General features: G+C 39.1%; 1 protein-coding gene across 1 annotated transcript in view; it reads right to left on the reverse strand.

Annotated features, from left to right (window-relative positions):
• Positions 1 to 22,658, reverse strand: part of arhgap39 (Rho GTPase activating protein 39) — a 74,636-nt gene that overhangs the window by 6,592 nt on the left and 45,386 nt on the right. The window contains exons 5-8 of the mRNA XM_084431759.1: positions 21,638 to 22,037; positions 18,804 to 18,877; positions 13,449 to 13,648; positions 9,316 to 9,407 (exon numbers count right to left, since the gene is read on the reverse strand). Coding sequence (XP_084287885.1) covers positions 9,316 to 9,407; positions 13,449 to 13,648; positions 18,804 to 18,877; positions 21,638 to 22,037 — 766 coding nt within the window. The remainder of the gene's footprint in view (positions 1 to 9,315; positions 9,408 to 13,448; positions 13,649 to 18,803; positions 18,878 to 21,637; positions 22,038 to 22,658) is intronic.

Raw genomic sequence — 22,658 nt, forward strand, 5'->3', positions numbered from 1 at the left:
GAGAAATGGGGCATTGCAGAACGCCTGAGGCTACAGGTGTGTGTGTGTGTGTGTGTGTGTGTGTGTGTGTGTGTGTCGCGATAAAGAGCTGGACTAATCCCAACTATAATAGCTACAGTTGAAAGATTACTGTTAAATCATGAATGGATGAGAAAACACTTTTATTCTACATACTTGACACAAAATAATGTTTTAACCTGTTTTCTGTCACCCCCTTTTTGAACTTAAATGTTTGTAATTAATGAATTCTTTGTAATACAGATCAGATTGGTCTCCCTTTTAAAGAAGACACTCAGTAGCAACTTAAAAAACTTAAGTGTGAAAAAGTTTTAGTTCACTGTAAAGCAAATGGACTGAACTAAATATTTATATTATTTTATACCAAATACATATAATTACAAAATAATTTGAAGTGTATTGCAAGAAAATCAAAGCCGTATGTGTAACCAAGTTGTGTTGTGTTCCAAATTTTTATTTGATATCACAAAAATGGTTTTAAAGTGCCATTTTCATGGAGACGCAGTTCCAATAGCAAAACGTTGTGTTTAAGCTAATGAGTGTTTCAGCTTTTGAATTTATGATGATTACTAAAATATTTGAGATCAGACACTTTAGAAATGTTGCACTGATGTAACTCAACTCCAGTAATGTTGTGAAGATATTTTGTACTTGCTTGTTTCGTTCACAAACAGCTGTCTGCGTGCAAGAACCGCTACAGAGGATCTTTATCAATAATGTATCATGAAATACCCGCACAAAACAACCAACACAAGTAATTAGCAAATCCAATCCGAGAATGAACTAGACACTGTTCATTTCTCAGCCACAGGCCAACATGCATGCTATTTGTAAAAAATGCTTTTTTGAAATTACGACTAAAAATGTCACATTTAATTACATGCCGATTCTTTCATTATTTGTGAAATTTACAAGCAATTTCTGAGTGATGAATGTTTCAAAGTAAATCTACACCAGATTGTTTTACTAGAATTAGTGCATCACAAACTATAGTATGCTGAGCACAGTGTGCCAAAGGGGCTTAGATGGTATATTATTTCCAGTGGAGAACGATTCTCTGGAGTCTGAATATTAATAATTATCGAAAAACGTTCTGCAACGAGACGCCAGAACGTTTAAAATGACTTAAATAGCTCTAACTATTTAATGGAATGAGATATTTTCACCAAAATTGGTACACATATGTAAGAGCTCAGTCTGAGGTCACAGTACAAAAAAAGCTGGATTTTGCCACTTGGTGGCTGTCAAGTTTTGTGTGTTTTCTGATTGACCACAGCTCTGCCCAAACTTGAAAACTGCTTTATCTCTGATGAACGCAAAGGACAACTCAAATCTGTTCACTTTATGATTTTTTATTTTCTTAAAGATGGTTTGATAGATTTTGGATGAAACAGAATAGGTTGATAACCTTTAAGACACACAAACAAAACATGAATTAGTTACAAAATAAATCTCAATAACACTTTCTCAAAGTAATAATACAAAAATGGTACTGAATCCTCAAACCAAACAAAGTAATTTACATTAACCTAGGATAGTTAATAATTAAAATACCAATCCCATAATTAAACTTATATAATAATATAATATAATAATTAAACAATACACATGATCCCATAATTAAACTTATATACAAAAAGTCATATACTGTAGAAGCATGAACTCAACAGATTCAAACACATTCAATCCTACCAGTTGCGTCTTTGGATGATCAGGAGCTGTGGTCACAGTATCTTTCTTCAGGAACAGGTGAGAGAGCCAACAGAGCTCTTACCAAACATTTCAAATGCCATGCACTCTCTGTGGGTGTGCAGGTAAATATGGTCCCAAGAGCACTTCCTAGAAGTTGGTTGGCACTTCCACCAACTCTGGTTGCATGGTTGCCCCCTGCAGTTTGGGAGTGCTCAGTACAACTTGTAACCATGAATTGACCGGAGGAGTGAATTGACGTAACCATGAATTGACACAACACCTCCCACTTGACCTCCTGGTTCTTCAACCCAAGGAGGTCACACCAGTACTGTGATGTGTTAGATTTAGTTACTCCATTTTTGATCCTGTTGTTGCTGCTGCTCTTCAACTGGAAGCAGGACAACTATCCGTCTGACATCCCTGTGAAGAACTGTTGCAGGTATCTTGGTTGAATGTTTTTTCATCTTTTTGGTGGGCTTCACAGTTGCGACTGGGTAGCTGGGGAAGGATCGGAGATATACATCCCTTACAATTCCCTTCCTGTCAGTGTTAACGTCAATGACTCTGGCAAGCCTGAATTGACCTCTCAAGGCGTTCTGGTCAGCCAGCCAGATGACATCTCCAATTGCCACATTCCTGTGAGCTGTGTGCCACTTGGTCCGGACAAACAGGTTTGGTCCGGCTAATTGGCTCCATTTCCTCCAGAACCGGTCAACTTCTGTTTGGATGGTTCTTAATCTCTTGTAAGAGTATCCTTCAAAGTCAAAGGTCCCTGGATCTCCTCTGGGTCCAGTTCTTCCAAGCAGAAGTGAATTTGGGCTAATGTATTCTACACAGTCCTCCCGGCTCTGAGTCCTGGCATCAATAGGTCGTTCATTTGCGAGGTTGGAAGCCATATAAAGGAAAGTTTGAAACTCACCCCATGTGAAGACTCCGTTACCCCCCAGATTGTACAAAGCCCGCTTCACAGTCCGGACAGCAGCTTCAGCAGCTCCGTTTCTGTGAGGTGAGTCTGCTGGATGGATCTTCCAGCTCCATTCTGTGCCATGCTTGGAGACTTCATCTTCAAGCTTTGATTTCTCCAGTCGGTCCAGAAACATGTAGAGCTCTTCGAGGGCAGGTCTGGCTCCGACAAAGTTCTTTCCAGGATCCGACCACAATTTCTTTGGATGTCCTCTCAGTGCCGTAAATCTTTGGTAGGCTAACAGGAAGCCTCTGGACGCCATGCAACAGAAGACAATTCCCCACACTTTGAGTTTCACCTTCTTTCTCACCTCATCCTTCACTTCGTAAGGTCCAAATAAGTCCACTGTCGTGTACTCAAATGGATTAGCTGGTGTTATTCGCTCCAATGGAAGGTCACTCATGATCTGTTGGCATCTTCGGGCCTTAAGTCTCCTGCATGTCACACAGTTATCAACGATCTTCTGAGCTAGTTTCCGGCCTCTTACCACCCATGCTTTCCTTCTCATCCGGAGGAGTGTGCCTGCGATTTCTTCATGATTTGCCTTGTGGGCTTCTTGAGCTAGAAGAGTGGATACCCATGATGTGCAGGGCAAGATTGGTACTGCAGTTTTGTCTTTATTAAAGATTTGGAATCTTCCTCCACAGAGCAAAAGTCCAGTGCTTTCCTCTCTGACCACAGCAAGCCTGCTGAGTGTGGTGTCTGGCAAGGTTACCTCCTTTTGAGCCGCAAGGAAGAGATCCCTGAGTGCATCTTCACACTCCATGATGGTAAGTGTAGCTTCCTTGACTCTGGACTTGATCTCAAGAGCTGAAGGAATCTCCTTCCTCTTTGGCTTGCTTGTGGTTGAGGTCTTGGTCAGCATTTCTTTCCACTTTGTGGCAGCTCTCCACACCCAGGCAATGACTCTTATCAACCTGGTTAAACTGCTGAACTTATTGATGTTAAGGATTTTCCTCACTGAAGAACCAGAAGGTGGCCTCCGGACTTGGATTTGGTGCCCTTTTCCTCTAGGGCTGCTTTGCAGGTCCTTGTTTTGGTCAGAGGTTGGAGACATTGGCATTGCAGTTGCAGGTGGAGCATGTTGGTTTTTTCCCACCTGTGCTCGGGTCAGTGCTGCTGTAAAACATTTCCTTTGGAGCTTGTTTATACCTTCTTTGGCATCTGCAGCGACATCTTTGGCTGACTTTGTCGGCCACTCCTCCACAGGTCGTTTCAGAAACTCTGGGCCATTTTGCCACACAGAGTTCTCTTTGAGGTCTTCCGGGGTTGCTCCTCTTGTTGTGAGGTCAGCAATGTTCTGCTCACCTGGAATCCATCTCCAGTCTTCAACTGATGTGGACTTCTGGATCTCTCCCACTCTGTTTGCAAAAAAGGTCTGGTACCCATAACTGTCCCTTTGGATTGCACCCAGCACAGTTTGACTGTCCAGCAGATGAAACCACTGTTCGACTTGCATCCGACTGTGCTTTTCAATGTATTTCCTGAGTCTTGCAGCAAACACAGCACCACAGACCTCAGCCTTCACTGGTTCTCCCTTTTGGTCAAGTGGTGTGAGCTTGGCTTTGGACTCAACAAGCCGGACCAGGATACCTTGCTCGGTCTCCCACCTGAAGTATGCAACAGCTCCATAGCTCTGGTCGCTCCCATCTGAGAATGTTATTCCCCAGGGTTCTCCAATCCTTTTGACTGGTGTGAGGCTTCTATTGAAGGTAATTTGGTTGAGGCGTATGTATTCCTCAAACAGGTGGATGGCTTCTTCTCTAAGTCTTTCAGACAGAGGTGTGTCCCATGTGTCTCGTGTTAGAGTTTTGCCTCCAGCTTCTTGAAATGCTTTTCTGACTAGAATGGCTCCTTTCTGTTTGGCAGGTGTTGCAAGCCCTATTGGGTCATACAAACTAGCTACTTGGCTAAGCAGTTGTCTTCTAGTCAGTGGATTTGGAGTTTTTCCTCTCACCTCTTCTCCGACGAGATTTTGGCTGATTCTCATCTTCTTTTTTCTCTTTGAAAAGTTTATCGAGGTCATGAGGTACAGTTTGTCTGGTTCGACCAGGTAACCAACTCCCAGGGCTTTGTTGTCTCCTTCTCTCATTTGGTTTGGGAGAATGAAGACTTCATCTGATGATGCTGGATGTTCTGATGTAGACGTCTGCCTCCCACTTTGGCCTGATCGGACCCACGGCTTGAGAAAGAATCCACCTGCCTTCAGAATTTCTTCGACTTTTTTGGTGGTTTCGTCTAGCTTTTCCAGGTCATTATGGGATGTCAGGATGTCGTCTACATAGGAATCCTCTTCAAGGACTCTCCGTTCCTCCTCCAGATGAGTGAACATGGGCAGCTTTGCTGTCTCTCTCATGGCCAGTTGTGCGATGCACCCTGCTGGTCGATCGCCAATGTTGACCCTGGTGATAGCATATTCCTCAATTTCTTCATCTTCACTGTTCCTCCAGAGAAATCTATGGAGGTGCATCTCCAGGTCTTCAAGCCACACAGAATTGTACATCTTCTTGATGTCGCCGAGGGCAGCATGGACTCCTCTCCTGAACCTTAGTAGCACTGCTCGGATGGGATTAAGTACATCAGGCCCTTTCAGGAGAAGGTCATTCATGCTGATTCCTCTAAACTTCTGGCTGCTGTTCCATACCAGTCGGACAGGTGTTGTTACAGAGTGTGGGTTTGGCGCCACCAAGTGACTGACGTACCATACTGGTCCTTTCCAGTCAGCAATGGTCTCTCTAGTGAGTTTCTTTGCTGCCTTCCTTTCCACCATCTCATGGACTTGAGTTGTGTATGCTGCACGCCACTCTGGTTCTTTCTTGAGCTGTTTTTCCGTCCTCAGAAACGTGGCTTCCACTGCTCTTCTGTTGTTGGGCAGGGAACTTGGATCTTCAATCCAGGGGTATTTTGTGTCCCAGTGAGGCTCCTGACTATGCGCATCTGACTTCACATATCTGAGGCCTTGCCTGATCATCTCAAGCTCTCTTTCTTCACTCAGAGTCATGTCTTTGCCTCCTGGTTGACAGTTACCACACCGGCATCCTCCACACATGGGTTCGCAGGCCGCACCAATGCTGTCCCACTTCCACCAGTCCAAGAACTCTCTGCCAATAACAGTGGTTTTGGTTTCAGCTCTAGATTCTTGCATCTCAGCAATTTCTTGATACTTCACTGCTGTGATTCTCATCGATCGTGCAAAGTGAGTCTCAGAATTGTGCAGGGCCATGTCCACTACTTCACAGAGGTCTGGATGTGCTCCGCCAACGGTCTTTCCTAAAGGGCTTTCCCACAGGACAAGATCTCCTACTACCTTTACTCTCTGTGGAGCGAGTCTTCCTTCACGGTGGCTTATGAGAAGCTCAACATGTTCTGGTCTGTGAAGATCTTCCAGGTTGGTGTCGGGGAAGAACTTCTTGAGTTGCTGTGCTTTGATTACTCTGTGAACTTTTGCAATTTCATCCAACCCATAACAGATCAGCTCATGAGCTCTCTCCGTGCCTCTAGGTGTTTTGACTCTTACCTTGAGTAAGTATCTTTTGGTCTTTACCTTCATGGCCATGCCTCCAACTCCATGGACGACAAGCGTGATCTTTTCACTTTGAAGCTTCAGTCTCCTGGCAGCTATATGAGTGATGTAGTTGGTATCTGATGCTAAGTCAATGAGAGTTCCAATTTTCTGTCCTGCGTTGGTGGTTACTTCGAGAAGCATAAGAATAACTGGTAACTCACGTGTGCTTGAGTCCATCACTCCAGGAAGGCTTCTTCCAGTGCAGTGTGATTTTGCAGCCATGTTGGTGAAGGCTCTCCTGAATTTCTCTGCCATGTCCGGGGTAAGCTCAGATATTAATTTATCTTGCTCCTCTGTGAATGTTTGCCTCCTGGTGCTGGGTTTTCCCACTTTCACAGATTCTTTCCCCTTGAATCCTCCTTTCAGGCAGAGAAAGAAATGGTGATCTGAAGAGCTTCCTCTTCTGCAGTCTCTATTCCTGCACAGGTAAGTGTCCGTACATTCATCATCCTCTGCATGACATCTGAGGCATCTCCTGCATGCTCCCAGCCTTTCGACAGCATTCAGCTTCTCACCAGGCTTCAGTTCTTTGAATTGCTTACAAAAGAAGATCTTCTCACGGTGCTTTTCATCTCCACAGACAACACATCCTCCTTTTCTCGTGGACTTTGTGGAGGCATACCTCTTCTCCAGGTACGTAGCTTTCTTTTCAGGTTTTTCACTTACACCCAGTTGGTCTAGTTTCTCTAGAATGTCCTCTTGTGTCTTTAAGAATGTTAGAAGGATGTCGAAGTGATTGTCAGGTGTGACTCCATTTCTTGGATTGACCATGAATGTCAGCCAGTCCCTCTTTATATTATCTGGCAGCTTGCTCTCTATGGATCTGATCACAAGGGGATTCTTTATGGCTCCAGTGCTTTCGAGCTCCGTGAGGTCATTCAGGGCCTTTTCTACAGCTTGAATTAGGTCAATTACCTTCCTTGGCTGGTGTGACTTTAAAGGAGGGATCCTCTCTAGGTCCTCAATTATTTCCAAGGCAATTGTTGACTTGTTTCCATACCTGTTTTGAAGTACTCTAAATATGTCTTCAGCACTGTTGTATGTTGACAGGCGCAGGTCTCTACATATTCTCTCGTCCACACTGTCAAGGAGCTGGAACTTCTTCACTTCCACTGAACCAGTCGGCTCTCCCTGCTTTTGCAGACTTTCCCAGTCTCTCCTCCATCTATGGAAATTCCTCCTAAACCCAGTGAATTTAGGTAGACTGGTTGGCTTTATTCTTACCACTGGTTGTGGAACTGCTGTTGGTTGAGGCTCTGGACCTCTTCTTTCCTCTTCTGCAATTTTTTGTGCAGTGAGGAATTCTGCTCTTCTGGCCTCGAGGTTGCTGCCGAATGTTTTCAAGTCTTTTAATCTGCCTTTCAGGTGTGCTGTCTGATCATGTGGGATCCATTTTTCCCAGTCTTTCAGGCTTACAGTTGCATCATGGATTAGCCTCCTCGCTCTCTCCAGCTGCAGTTCATAGCCGTCTCTATTGATAGCAGTGATAGGGCTTGCTTGGGCTCTGTCACAGGCTTTTTCCGCTTCTTGGATTGCAAAGTCTACCTCCTCTTTACCATATCTTGGCCAGAGGTTGGATTGGACTGCCTCACGGATGTCCCCCAGTCTCATGTCGCACTCTTCCATTGTCCTTTCAAGCTCAGCCTGCTGGTGCTTGTCGAGCTTGACTTCTTCATCCTCCTCAGTTTCTGCTTCAGCCAGTAGGCCAGCCCTGTAGTCATCATTTGCGTCGCTGACATACCTTGCCAGGGAACTGAGCTTGCTGAACTCCTCTTGTAGTTCATGCTTAATCATACCATCTGCAGCTTTGCTCAGGTAGTTTGCTTGCTTGGTAAAAGCAGATTTAGCTAAGGTCCGCTCTTGCTTCAGTTGCTTGACTGTTTTCCCAAGAGTTTCCTTTGCCATGGTGAAGAGTTTCCAGTCAATTCTTCCTTTGCGTCGACAGCTTGACTTCAGGCCTTTGATCCTTGTTCTCACTGCCACGCTGGTTATCAACTGTCAAGTTTTGTGTGTTTTCTGATTGACCACAGCTCTGCCCAAACTTGAAAACTGCTTTATCTCTGATGAACGCAAAGGACAACTCAAATCTGTTCACTTTATGATTTTTTATTTTCTTAAAGATGGTTTGATAGATTTTGGATGAAACAGAATAGGTTGATAACCTTTAAGACACACAAACAAAACATGAATTAGTTACAAAATAAATCTCAATAACACTTTCTCAAAGTAATAATACAAAAATGGTACTGAATCCTCAAACCAAACAAAGTAATTTACATTAACCTAGGATAGTTAATAATTAAAATACCAATCCCATAATTAAACTTATATAATAATATAATATAATAATTAAACAATACACATGATCCCATAATTAAACTTATATACAAAAAGTCATATACTGTAGAAGCATGAACTCAACAGATTCAAACACATTCAATCCTACCAGTTGCGTCTTTGGATGATCAGGAGCTGTGGTCACAGTATCTTTCTTCAGGAACAGGTGAGAGAGCCAACAGAGCTCTTACCAAACATTTCAAATGCCATGCACTCTCTGTGGGTGTGCAGGTAAATATGGTCCCAAGAGCACTTCCTAGAAGTTGGTTGGCACTTCCACCAACTCTGGTTGCATGGTTGCCCCCTGCAGTTTGGGAGTGCTCAGTACAACTTGTAACCATGAATTGACCGGAGGAGTGAATTGACGTAACCATGAATTGACACAACAGTGGCGCTATAACATGAAAAAACATGAAAACGGCTATAACTACATAACCATTAGTCCGATTGACTTGAAAATTGGAATGCAGTGTCTTTGTCCCAGGTGCCACGACTGTCTATGAGGACATTTGCATATCTTGAAAAACATGGCCGCCATCGGCCAATGAAGTTTGAGCACCTATTAGACAAGATTAATGGAGGCCGATCAGACTGAATCTCGCCCTGTTTGACTCGTGGCTCTAATGGTCTGTGAGAAATTTGCTATATCATGTATATTACTAGGGCAAATATGACCCCCAATCCTCTGTAGATTGTTTAAATTGCTTATATTAGATTAGACAAAGGAATTGTGGGATACCTGGAATATGTGGGTCTTCCAGGCCGGTCGGCACCTTCCATTGGTCCACCTGTAATTTCAGCGCGTTTACTTCATCAATGTCTCCGGGCACCCTGAGACACACAAAAACACACGTTACACTTCAGCAAAACATCGGCAACGTGGACATGGTGACTGAAAACTACAGAAGACAATGAACATATACCTTTCTGTAATGAAGCCAGGTTATTATAACATAAAATTAATGAATATATAATGTTGGGGTTTATTGTGCCAATGAGATTTAATCTGAACAGCAGTGAGGGTTTCACGCTTAATATTTAATAATTATATTATCAATGTTTCGTTTAATGCTTCAAGTATAGTTATCCAATACATATTTAGAGTTATTTGAGTAAGTTACATTTTATTTATACTGTACTTTTTACAATGAACAAACAATGACTAATACTTCCACAGCATTTCATTTTAGTCAATGTTAATTTCAACATTTAGTACATTTTTTAAATCAAAAGTTTGTTAACAATAATTAATGCACTGTGAACAAGAACAAACAATGAAGAATTTAACTTTTTTTTTACTAACTATTACTAAGATTAATAAATGCTTTAAAAAATGTAAATTGTTACCAAAGAAAGAATAAAAAAATAATAAAAACAATAACACAATAAAATGCAAAAATAGAAGAAGAAAAATCAACAAGACAACTAAATGCACAAATCAATAAATAATAAGAATAAAACTCAAAAATAAATATGAAGGGAAGAGAATGATATCTATGGGCAGAAACTCTAAGAATTAGAAACTTTACAGTTTTAATAACACACATTATTAGTGAAGAATTCATGTAAAAGTTCAGGTTAAACTTTATTTTAAGATGACATAGTTACATTGTACTTACATAAGTACTGAATAATATTATTTAACTACATGTACTTACTATAGAGTTACGTTTAGGGTTAGTTACTTGTAATTATGCATAATTTACATTTCTTACTATAGTAAGTATGTAGTAATGTGTAAGTACGTCACCTTAAAATAAAGTGTTACCAAAGTTTAAACAAAAAATACCAGAATCACATTCCAGAAGTAAAAACTCTCCATAGGGAAAGTGATTTTGAAGGATAATTTATAAACCTTTGAAAAGACTGCGCTCCAAGGTTTATAATCGAGGGTGTTTGCTTCTGCTGAAGCCGTCAGCCCGCGTCATTTCAGCTTAGTTTTAAAGTAATCGTGTTTAACAGTGAAAATTCGTGGTGAAAAACTACACTACCCATGATGCTGTACAGAAAATTCCACCAATTAGAGTCAAAACAAGCAAAATGAAGCACCGCAAATTATGTAATTGAGTCTATGCTCTCAAAATATTAAAATATATAACCATATTTTGTAATAACCCACCGTTTTCACCATCCATAAAATGTCACCATCGGTTTGCTGTTCTCAATGCTTCATGGGATTGTAGTTCTTTCCCTCACTAAAGCCGTTAAATTCACAGTCTTGTACCTTTTGGATGCCACGTTTGTCCAGTAAACATTCCCACACTGAATAATCCAGGTCTAATTAGAACTCGTTTATTAATTATAACCACCACACAGTTTTACATTATCTACTGTGTGGGTTAATGGCGTACATGTGGTGATGTCAGCAGGTTAATGTGGGTTAATTAGGGCTGAAAAGTTACAATACATTTGCAGTTATTTTGCAGGCACTGTGAACACTGGTGATTTTAACACACTTTTTATGAAGTAATTAAATTTCCCAGAGTGTCATTAGATTAATTTCGTTAAGACTGAGATGTTTAATGTCGTCTCTGATTTAAACTTCAGTAGCAGAAATGCAGTTCAAAAATGTGAATCAGCTCAAATTGTCTGTTTCAATTCAATTCAATTAAACTTTATTCCGGACTTGTGGTCCAATATAGATACAAGACACACACACACACACACACACACACACACACACACACACACACACACACACACACACACACACACACACTAAATAAAAAGAAACAAAAAAGACATCTGCACCAGTGCCTCCACAGCTCGGACTGGTAGCAGACTGCACTAAATCTAATATTTGTTAGTGACATAATTATTTCATTCTCAGATTTATTAAACCTACAGATAAAGCTATAATTTAACTTTCGCAAAGCTTGTAGAATGTTAATGCGAGCTGCTTTAAAAGCACACGACAAGCATCATCATAAGCCGCCTCACAGTGTTGCCAACGATTTTCAAAGGAAAGTATCCAATGCCTTCCCAGAAAGTCGCTAAATGTCGCTAGATGAAGTCATACGCCAATTAGCATATTCATGACGTCATCACGTCGTACTTGCGTTCGGCCTGCCTAATGTGTTTTCTCTCCAAATTCATGCTCACATCCTCAGTTTTAATATATATAGCCACATGTCCAATAAAGCTGTTCTCGTTTCCTAAATATACTTTTAGTCAGACAATGGAACGAGTATGATATAGTTAAAGCGATAGTTCACTTTGAAATTAATTTTTGATATGTTTTAGCTTACCTCAAGGGCATCCAAGATGTAGGTGTCTTTGTTTCCGCAGTAGTTTCAATTTTGATATTTTTAGGTCAAACCGTTCTTGTTCAAACAGCACACGTCCAAATGATCTGACGGCGCGGGCGGGTATAGATATATACACTAGATGTCGCCTTCGCTACTGCAGTTCATTGGAACGAAACCGTAGCCAAGGCGACATCTATGTATATATCTATACCCGCCTGCGCCGTCAGATCATTTGGACGTGTGCTGTGTTCAAGAGATAACAACGATATAAATACTGCTCGTTTTCTCACACAAACCGCTCGTTTCGTGTCTTAGGCCATCAATGTGCACTTATGATGGGGAATTGTTTCATTTGGACGATGGGGAATTGTTTTAATTTGGACTCTGTGCTTGTGTTTTGAGACAATGACCATAGACCTGCATTATATGACTGACAGACAAGAACGGTTTGACCTAAAAATATCAAAATTGAAACTACTGCGGAAACAAAGACACCTACATCTTGGATGCCCTTGAGGTAAGCTAAAACATATCAAAAATTAATTTCAAAGTGAACTATCCCTTTAATGACAAAAAAAATGATATGTATAAAATTATCTGAATTGAGAGTTCGGAAACTGGATGAACTAAAGCTCTGTGATAGTGAGTATAACAAGTGATGAGCACAAGAAAAGATTGGAAATTAAAATGGCCAAACAAAATTCTTTAAATATAAAACGAAAGAGAAGTGTTAAGTTGAAATGAAACACGACTGTCGGCTTCTGTGTGCAGAACGTTCAGCCATTCACTGGACAGGGAGAAATCAAGACCTCGCGCTCGCAGGACAGACCTGGCAACATTAGGAGGTCACTGAAATTTGTCCAAAAAGTCGCTAGATTTGTCGCTAGGCGCTTTTTTTTTTCTAAATGTCGCCAAAGAGGTCTGAAAAGTCGCTAAAAAGAATATTTTTGTGGAAACTGATACATTTTATTTGTCAGGATTCTCTAATGAATAGAATGTTCAAAAGAACATCATTCATTTGAAATAGAATCTTTTGTAACATTAGAAGTGTCTTTAATGTCGCTTTTGATCAAATGAATGCATCTTTGCTGAATAAAAGTATTACTTTAAAAAAAGCCTAAATTTGTGAAAGGCAAGAATATGTAAATCAATATTGCAGAATTACAAATAATAATAGTGCATATAAATTAAAATGATGAAATATAAATTTTCCTGTCAGTGTTAGTAAATGTTAAAATTAACATTAACAAAGATTAATAAATGCTATATAAGTGCAGTTCATTATTAGTTCATGTTAACTAATGAAGTTAAATAATGTTAACTAACGAACCTTACTGTAAAGTGTTACCCACATTATCAAAAAGCTAAAAATAATGATGAATATTTTAATTAGAATCAATAATAATATAATTTTTCCTGTGCATGGAAAACATACCTTGATATTTTTTTTTAAACTATTTCTTTATTGCTTTTTACTTTTCGGATGAAACCATCCCGTCAAATGACTTTTTGGTTCACATTATCCAAAAGCTAAAAATAATGATGATGAATATTTTAATTACTCGGTCACAGCATGGAATCAATTAAACATAGCAATTAAATCTTTAATAGAAGCGCATGTGACCTGAAGATGCCCTCGGTCTGGTCTCCGTTCAAGCCGAGCACTTCCTCTGAGAGGCGCGTCTGAACCCACGGCAGCTCTCGGTCGGGGTATCGGTCCTTCTGCATCAGCATCACCTCCTCCAGAGACGAGCCGAACATCGAGAGCCGGAAGATGGCGTTACGGGCGTGAGCGATCTCCTCTATTGAGGGCTTGTTCAAACCCTGCGGACAGACACAAGATAATGCTAATTAGGGCTGGGCAAAGATCGTTTTTTGGTCCCACTTTATATTAAAGGGTTAGTTCACCCAAAAATTAAAGTTCTGTCAGTAATTACTCTCCCTCATGTTGTTCAACCCCGTAAGACTTTCGTTCATCTTCGCAACACAAATGAAGATATTTCTGATGAGATCTGAGAGCTGTCTCACTCCTCCATAGACTTCTCTGGGATTGAAACTTGCCGGCCCAGAAAGTTAGTAAAGACAATGTTTAAAATAGTCCAGTGACTACAGCGGCTCAACCTTAAGTTCATCAAGCGACGAGAATACTTTTTGTGTGCAAAAATAACGACTTTATTCAACTCTTCATTTTCTTCTGTGTTTCTCTGAGTGAGTTCACGTAGTGTAACAGCGCAGCGCTTCTGGGTCGTACGTCAGAACGGAGGCTCACTATTGGCCAGCATCACACGCATCACACACATGACCAGCGTTGGCCAATAGTGAGCCTACGTTCTGACGTACAACCCAGAAGCGCTGCGCTGTTAAGGCCATTGCACACTGAGTACGAAATTCGCATCCGAAATTTTCGCACGTAAAAAAAAAAATTCGACCTCATGTTATGTCAATCATGCTTGCACACTGTAAACGAAACTTTCGTCCGTAAAAAAAAAATTCAGATTGGGTTCGATTTTCTGCGTTTTTCGCATCCACAGCCAGTGTTTTGTGAGGTTTTTTGAAAATTCAGAGCCACCGTACAAGCGAACGACAAAATCCAGAATGACGTCTGACAAGTTGATACACTTCGTCTCGCAGCACAAGTACTGTATGAAAAACAAAATGCGGATTACAAAGACACTGAATAAAATATAACCTGTATACAGCTGTTCTGTCTGCCCAGCGCTTCTGCCGGCCGCGTGTGTGTGTGTGTGTCTGTCCATAGACATACTGCCAGTTTCTGTTCAGGATTGATTGGTTCACGGAAATTGGTGGTCTTTTTAATATGTGGCTCCAGTATCGCTAGCAAAGCATCAAACTGTTCCACTGACATTCTGAGGTAAATTTTGAATCGTTTGGGATAATTTCGCAACTCCTTGATAAGGAGGTGAAACTCTCCTTCCTCTCGGCGCAATCTCAGGATTGGATGGACACAATATTTCCTCTTTCTTTTTCTCTTTTTAAGAAGAAAGAGGGCAACAAAATCATCCTCACTGCTTGACGAATCCATTTTGTATTTTTTTTGCGTTTTTTCCGCAAAGGTTTAATAAATACGCATCGGACTCAGTGTGCAAGGTTTCTGTGTGTGACGAATTTTAAGGCTGACGAACACGAAAAAACGCATACGAAAATTTCGGACTCAGTGTGCAATGGCCTTTACACTACTGAACTCACTCAGAGAAACACAGAAGAAAATGAAGAGTTGAATAAAGTCGTTATTTTTGCGCACAAAAAGTATTCTCGTCGCTTGATAATCTTAAGGTTGAGCCACTGTAGTCACTGGACTATTTTAAACATTGTCTTTACTAACTTTCTGTTCCGGCAAGTTTCAATAACAGAGAAGCCTATGGAGGAGTGAGACAGCTCTCAGATCTCATCAGAAATATCTTCATTTGTGTTGCGAAGATGAACTAAGGTCTTTCGGGGTTGAACAACATGAGGGCGAGTAATTACTGACAGAACTTTCATTTTTGGGTGAACTAACCCTTTAAGTGGCTTTAATGTACTTACATTGAAATTAATAATTTGATACAATGGACAGCACAAGTGTTTTACAATACATCATAAACACAATAAGTACATCGTACTTATGTTTCGATGTAAGTACATAGTACCTAAAGTGGGACCCGTTTTTTAAAATGTGGTCGATTCAAAATCGATTCTCAAAGGCCACGTATCGATTTTTTTTCATATTTATTTATCTATCACCCAAAAGCCAGGATTAGTTTTCCTCCACTGTTCATAGCCTCCATGTTACAGCTAATGCTGTCAGATTTTCTGTTCGTTTTATCTTAAACAAAAAATAACCTCATCCTGATCCAAGAAAAAAAGTGCATGTGGCTCTGTACCAAAATCTAGCGAGATCATCACAATGCATCATGGGATTGCATGTGACAGGGTTCCGACAGATGTTCCAGTTCAAAACTCCATACTTTTCCAGACTCAAATTTCCAGGCCATATTTAATATGTAGCCTATTAATATGACAGGTACTATGTTGACAAATAACTAGCAGAATATTGCACCAAACCCAGACAAGTTCAATGCGCAGCATTTTAATAAATTCATATTATAAGTTTTAAAATAATATTGATAAAATGATCAAATAATATTGATAAAATGATCAAATAATATTGATCACATTCACATTTTCACTAACTGCACAATTAAATTCATATATAATATTATTGTCACTGATTACATTTATAAAAAAAATATATATACTATATAATAATAATACTGATTACGGTGTATTTACATTTTCACTGACTGCATACATTTTGAATATTTAAAATTCATTAAATTCATTCATTATAAGTTTTAAAATATTGTCACCGATAACATTTATTTAGAAAAACATTTAAAATTAATTTTGTAAGTTTTAAAATAATATCGTCACTGATTACATTTATTAAGAAAAAATATTTTAAATTAATTTATACGGTTTAAAATACCATCACTGATTACATTTATTTAGACAAATCCTTTGAAATTCCTATAATAGTCTTTAAAATAATATAAATTTTATTAACATTATGATTAAAAAACTATGAATAAAAAAAAAATGGATTACATTCACATTTTCACTGACTGCATAATTTTAAATATATTCATTATAAGTTTTATAATTTTATTATATTATAAGTCAAAATATTATAAGTCAAAATATTGTCACTGATAACATTTATCTATAATAAAAAAATCAAATTAATTATATTAGTTTTATTAACTAATTTCATTAATTTTATATATATTTAATTTATTTTATATTTACTTAATAAAAACACTCTAGATGTATATTTTAAGTTTTTAAATATTGTCAAAATATCAATGAAATAATATTGAGTACATTCACATTTTCACTGCATACATTTTAAATATTTTAAATTCAATACATTTCTACTTTTAAAATAATAGTCACTGATGAGTCACATTCATTTAGAAAATATTATTTTCAAAAATAACAGCAGGATATTCTACTATTTAATACTGTTTGCTCTACTACAAATTTGCAGATTAAATCATTTACTTGCCTAATGGAAAAAATAGTTTGGAAACACAAATTATCTTAATTTTTCCATACACATCCAGACCTGGAAATTGCTCAAATCAAATTCAATAATTTTCCATACCGGATGTGAACCCTGCCTTCGTGTCCGGCCAAAGAAAGGTAGCATATGCTGCTGTCTTTATGAGCATGCAAACGATGCAAACACACTAGGATTTGGACCAGAGCCACGGATTGAAGCTTTACCCTGCTGGGCGTCTGGCAAACACACACAGTTCCCTTTTACTGGCCGTTTACACCGACTGGAATCTCCACAGGCCACTGGCATCGTGCAATTAAAACTTCCACACATTCACACACGAGAAGGAATAAACCCAAGAACGCATGGGGAAGATCCCGTCACGCAGGTGCGATGATTGACACCTCATCATGCAACAATGCGGTCGGCGCGTAAATCATCACCAGCCTATTTGAGACTCGGCAACCGTTGCCATGGCGATGTCTCCAGGGCAATAGGCAAATTCGGGAAACTGAATGTTAATTAAAAAAACGTTAAATACCAGGCCGAACCAGGTCCTCCCACCACTTCATGGCCAATTAGCACATACGGTGCCAATAAGAGACAATCAGAGACGAAACACAGCAGAGATGAATCAGACGCAGAGGCAGAACGCCATCATTAAATATAGACTTAAAAATACACCGTAAAAAAATCACTTTTCAAAGTCGTAAGATTGTTGGAGTATGAAATACTATTTCACTCTTTTTACTTCAAAATGTCACTTTCAATTCAATGTGTTACTTGGAGTTTCTTTGAAAGTATTTGTGAAATTTACTGGAAAGTTTTTAATTAAGAAAATACAATTTCAGTTTTACTTCTACCTCAAAACTTGATGTTTAATTTAATGTGTCAATTGCCGTTTCTTATAGAGATGCACCGATATGAACATTTTGGCCGATACCGATAATTCTTTATATCTGAAAGCCGATAACCGATATATTGGCCGATAAACCGAAATCCAAATTTTTATATAATATTTGAGAGCCTGATTACAAAAATAAAAGTCTCACCATGTCCCAAGCACATAATCATAATGATGTTCTCATTATAATTTTATGAAGGCTATATGATAGACATGCACATGTTGCACTGAACTCTATTTTCCTTTTTGAAATTTTTCCAATCATATTTCAAGCATTTCAAACCCATCATGTTGAACAGTGCGCATCTGAAGCATCTCAGCTGGAGGAAATAATACATTATTCATCGGCTTTAATATATCGACCAAATGTACTTATCGGGCCGATAACGATAACATTAAAGATGAATATATATCGACCGATACCGATATGGTGGCCGATATATCGTGCATCCCAAGTTTCTTTCTAATCGTTTGTGAAATTTAGCAATTTCTGAGTGAAAACAGTTTTTTTTAATGAGTGTACTTGCATTTTCTCTGTAATTATTTACAAATTTACAAGCAATTTCTAAGTGAAAGTTGTTTTTTCAGTGTCCGCTGCTGTCCAACCTAACTTATACAACAACACCAAAAACACTTATAACAAGTGGACATGGCAACACTCAAGTGTGAAGCAGCCTTTAACATAAGGAAGTAAGCAAGTAAAGTTTATTTATATAGCACCTTTCACAGACAAGGAAGGGTCACAAAGTGCTTACAGTAAAAACAAAAACAAAACATTTTAAGGTGTCATTGTTACAGTGTAATTATATATTTAAGTACTGAGTAATATTAATTAACTACATGTACTTACTATAGGGTTAGGGTAGGATTAGGATTTGGTTGAGGGTTAGTTGCATGTAATTCTGCATAATTTACTGTTATTACTATGGTAAGTACATGTAACATATGTAACAAAGACACTGTAAAATAAAGTGTAACCAAAACAAAAAAACCTAAAGAAAACAAAAGACACAAACCTTCTTGGCTCCGGTGAGCGCAGCTTTCTGGAGTTTACGGTAACAGTATTTTGCATAGCTGCTTATCGCCACTCCTGCAGCAGAGAAACACACACACACACACACACACACACACACACACACACACGTCAGTCACTGCAAATCACAGATAATGCACAACACTCTCTCTGTATAAACTGCATTTGGATGATCAGAATCTTAATAGCTCAATAATAATTGTGCAGCATAAGATCATACTTTTTGACATGTAGCATCTAGCAAAACTTATAACACTATAATTCATTTTTACTTTAAGTTCATTCATTTAAAAATTGTTAAAATTCTCCTCACAAATTCTAATCTGGCAAACTATTTAAAACTATTGCAAACCTAAATTCCTTATTTTGCATGTTCAAAAAAATAAATTTGTTTTAAAATTCTGTTTTATGATTCGATGCAAATTTATTATTAAACATTAAAAAAAAAATTCTGTTTTATGATTTGATACAAATGTATATAAACTTTAAAATTTTAATCAAGCTTTTAAAATATAACAATTAATTTACAACAAAACATTGCATTTTTATTTTGTGTCAAATAAGACGCAGCACAACAGAACTGTATAAATTTAAAACATGGATAAACCAGCCGACCAATGAGAAACCAGAGTACACAGAACAATATTGTGCGCAGGTGTGGACGCTAATAGAGTTTTCTGTCACAGTTATCTGGTCTTATTCATCTTTAGTTTCACTTTCATGGACTTTCAGTTTGCTTTCATTCATCACATGTGTTCCTTTGTTTGATTTTCCCGCCACTCATCGGTTGCCATGGACACTCATCAGATCATCACACCTGTTCATCATCTCTTCATTACCACTGTGTATTTAAGTCCCTCACCTTCACTCTGTGTGTGCCGGTCGTTATTTGTGCGTGCTGTTACTTTCTCTTCGTTGTAGTGGATAACCTGAGTTTGTTTTCATTAAAGAACAATGTTGTTTAAAGAAACCTTTTTTAACTCACCTTCGTCTTCATCTTCATCCTTGTGACATTATCTTTCTCGAGGCCAGATTTACTAACAGCTTGCGCCGCCGCAGACGCTCTCTTGCCGTTAAAAACCCACTGTCAGGATTTACTAAAGACAGGCAGTGAAACATTAGCGCTGAAAAGGCGTGGTATTGCATATGCATTTGTAGGAGTTTCCCTTTCAGATGCACAATTTATGGGAGGAGAGTTTTTAAATGAACCACGCAAGGGGATTTACTAAGATTTGCGCTCGTCAATGTACTGGTGTTTCCGCCATTCCTTTAACCAGATGCTAATTTGCGCTGCTCTTGGTAGATTGTGGCATTATGGGAATTATCCGGCTGCGTCTGTGCTCTTTAATGTGCACGTCGTCAGTCGATCATCGCAGAACTTTCCACTCACACCGCTTTTATGGGATAGTTCACCCAAAAATGAAAATGACCCCATGATTTACTCTCCCTCAAGCCATCCTAGGTGTATATGACTTTCTTCTTTCAGACGAATACAATCAAGAGTTAAATAAAAAATGTCCTGGCTCTTCCGTGCTTTATAATGGCAGTGAATGGAGGATGTGATTTTAAAGTGCATCCATCCATCATAAAAGTGCTCCTCGTGGCTTCGGGGGGTTAATGAAGGCCTTCTGAAGCAAAACGATGTGTTATCGTGAGAAAAATATCCATATTTAAAACGACATCAACTAAAATGGATGGATGCACTTTTTTGGGCTTCAAAATCACATCCTCCATTCACTGCCATTATAAAGCTGGGAAGAGCCAGGACATTTTGTAGTACAACTCTGATTGTATTCGTCTGAAAGAAGAAAGTCATATACACCTATGATGGCTTGAGGGCGAGTAAATCATGGGGTCATTTTCATTTTTGGGTGAACTATCCCTTTAAGGCGAGACACTACAGGTGAATAGGGTTTTTAACTAGCAGATCTCACCATCAAACTTTCCCAGTTGAGTACCTACATTAAGATGAGAAAAAAAATGTATTACAAGTTTTCTGTAATTTAATGTTTAAATATGCAAATTAGGCTATATCTAATTAAATATGCAATAATTTGCATATATTTAAAAAAACGAAATCTAAGTATTGGATAAAGCCAGGTTAAAAATTATTTGTTCATTGTGTTCACATATTAGATGGGAAAAAATTACAGAGGATATCTACTTTTGTTATCCTGTAAATCAGAATATACTGTCAATAGCCTTAAAAAAATGATTTTCGCCATGTTTTTTGGAATAAAATGTTATATAAATCAGGCTAGGAATAATATATTTACAAATCCCTCTGTAAATGTCTTCATAATATAACTAGGCACAAGACTGGAAAGTTTGGTGTATAGAGGTGCTACTGAAGTGGAGATTTCGGAGAGAAAAGTCATTTTGAGAAAACAGGCTTTAAAGATTTATCATCAGCCAATGAGATTGCGCATTCAGCCCTTTTACTTTCACGATTGGTTGCTGATAAAAAGGAAATGACCATATTTGGATCCGACAGCATTGTACAGGAGAGAGAGAGCTTTCCAGCGGTGTGTGTGATGACAGGGAGCAGACAGAGATCGCGGAGCACCTGTTGATTAAGAACGCCAACTTTTGTTGAATTTCTGAGAAATCTACAGACGCAAACAGACAAAGTGTAATAAAATAAAGACCTAAATGTGTATTTAGGACTTTTTTTCACCACAAGTCTGAAAGAAGACACAAATATCCAAAAATCGAAAAACTGACCAGTAAAAAAAAAGCGCTATTTTTGCCTGCCGTGTCTCGCCTTAAGCCTGGATTTATCATGTGATATCAGTTATCATGAAGCTCCCGCCGTACCCTTGGTGTCGTTCAGCGGGTCCATGTGTCTGTAGATGTAGCCCTCCAGGTAGTTGTGGAAGCGAGGCGTGGGGGGGAAGAAGGCCAGGCAGATGGCCATGAGCTCCCAGCCTCTCTGAAGGCTGTCGTAGCGGAAGTTCTCGGTGGTTTGTCTGCAGAGCTGGATGAAAAGCTCGTCCCTCAGGCCCTGACAGCTCCAGCCCCGCACCGTCACCTCCAGAGCCACCGACAGAGGGTCTCCTTTCCCACGCCGGTCGCCCATGTAGGTCTGGATCAGTTTGAAGAGGTCCACGGCCTCGCGCTTCACGGTTCGGTCCGAAGTCACGATCATGGGCTTCTTGATGGGCTCGCTGCTCCAGGCCAGCATGTTGGCAATGGAGACTTTCCTCCTGAACAGACCCTGGAAGACAAATCACCTCGGTTAAAGGTGCAGTCTGTAAGAATGACAACTAGTGGTGGAAATAGGTACTGCAGTCCAAATACAAAACATCGGAGATCGTTGTTTCTCCTGCCTCCTCAGACTCGACATTTTGGGTCGCCGGTTTGAGACACGCAACAGGAACGAGTTCTGCCCAGAACACAACCATACCGCCAATCCAAACTATATGCTAATGGTCAATCGTATTTGACGATAATGATCCTGACAGAACTTGTTTTTTTTAATGGAATATTGCAGTGTTTATTATAAATGATTTATCCATTATGTTTTTAAATTCATGTAAGTGTAATCTTGAATCTAAATATCTTCCCCTCCCTCTTGCAGCATCTCTTCTCTTCTCTGATGATGAGGGCGGGGCAACCTGTCACTCACATGAGATCAACCAATAGCAAACCACAACCAACCAATCAATTCCCCACAGACACAATTAAGCCCCGCCCTACAGTTGTTCTTGTTCAAGAAGATTTCCCTTGGGTATATACATCATGATTGAGAAGAAAACACTATCGCTTCTTGTTTCAAGCCGACTTTAAAGGAACCGAAGATTAATTTAAGTTTTATTTTAGTATCATTTACATATTA

The sequence above is a fragment of the Rutilus rutilus genome, assembly GCF_951802725.1.
Source record: "Rutilus rutilus genome assembly, chromosome: 15".
Taxonomy (NCBI): Eukaryota; Metazoa; Chordata; class Actinopteri; order Cypriniformes; family Leuciscidae; genus Rutilus; species Rutilus rutilus.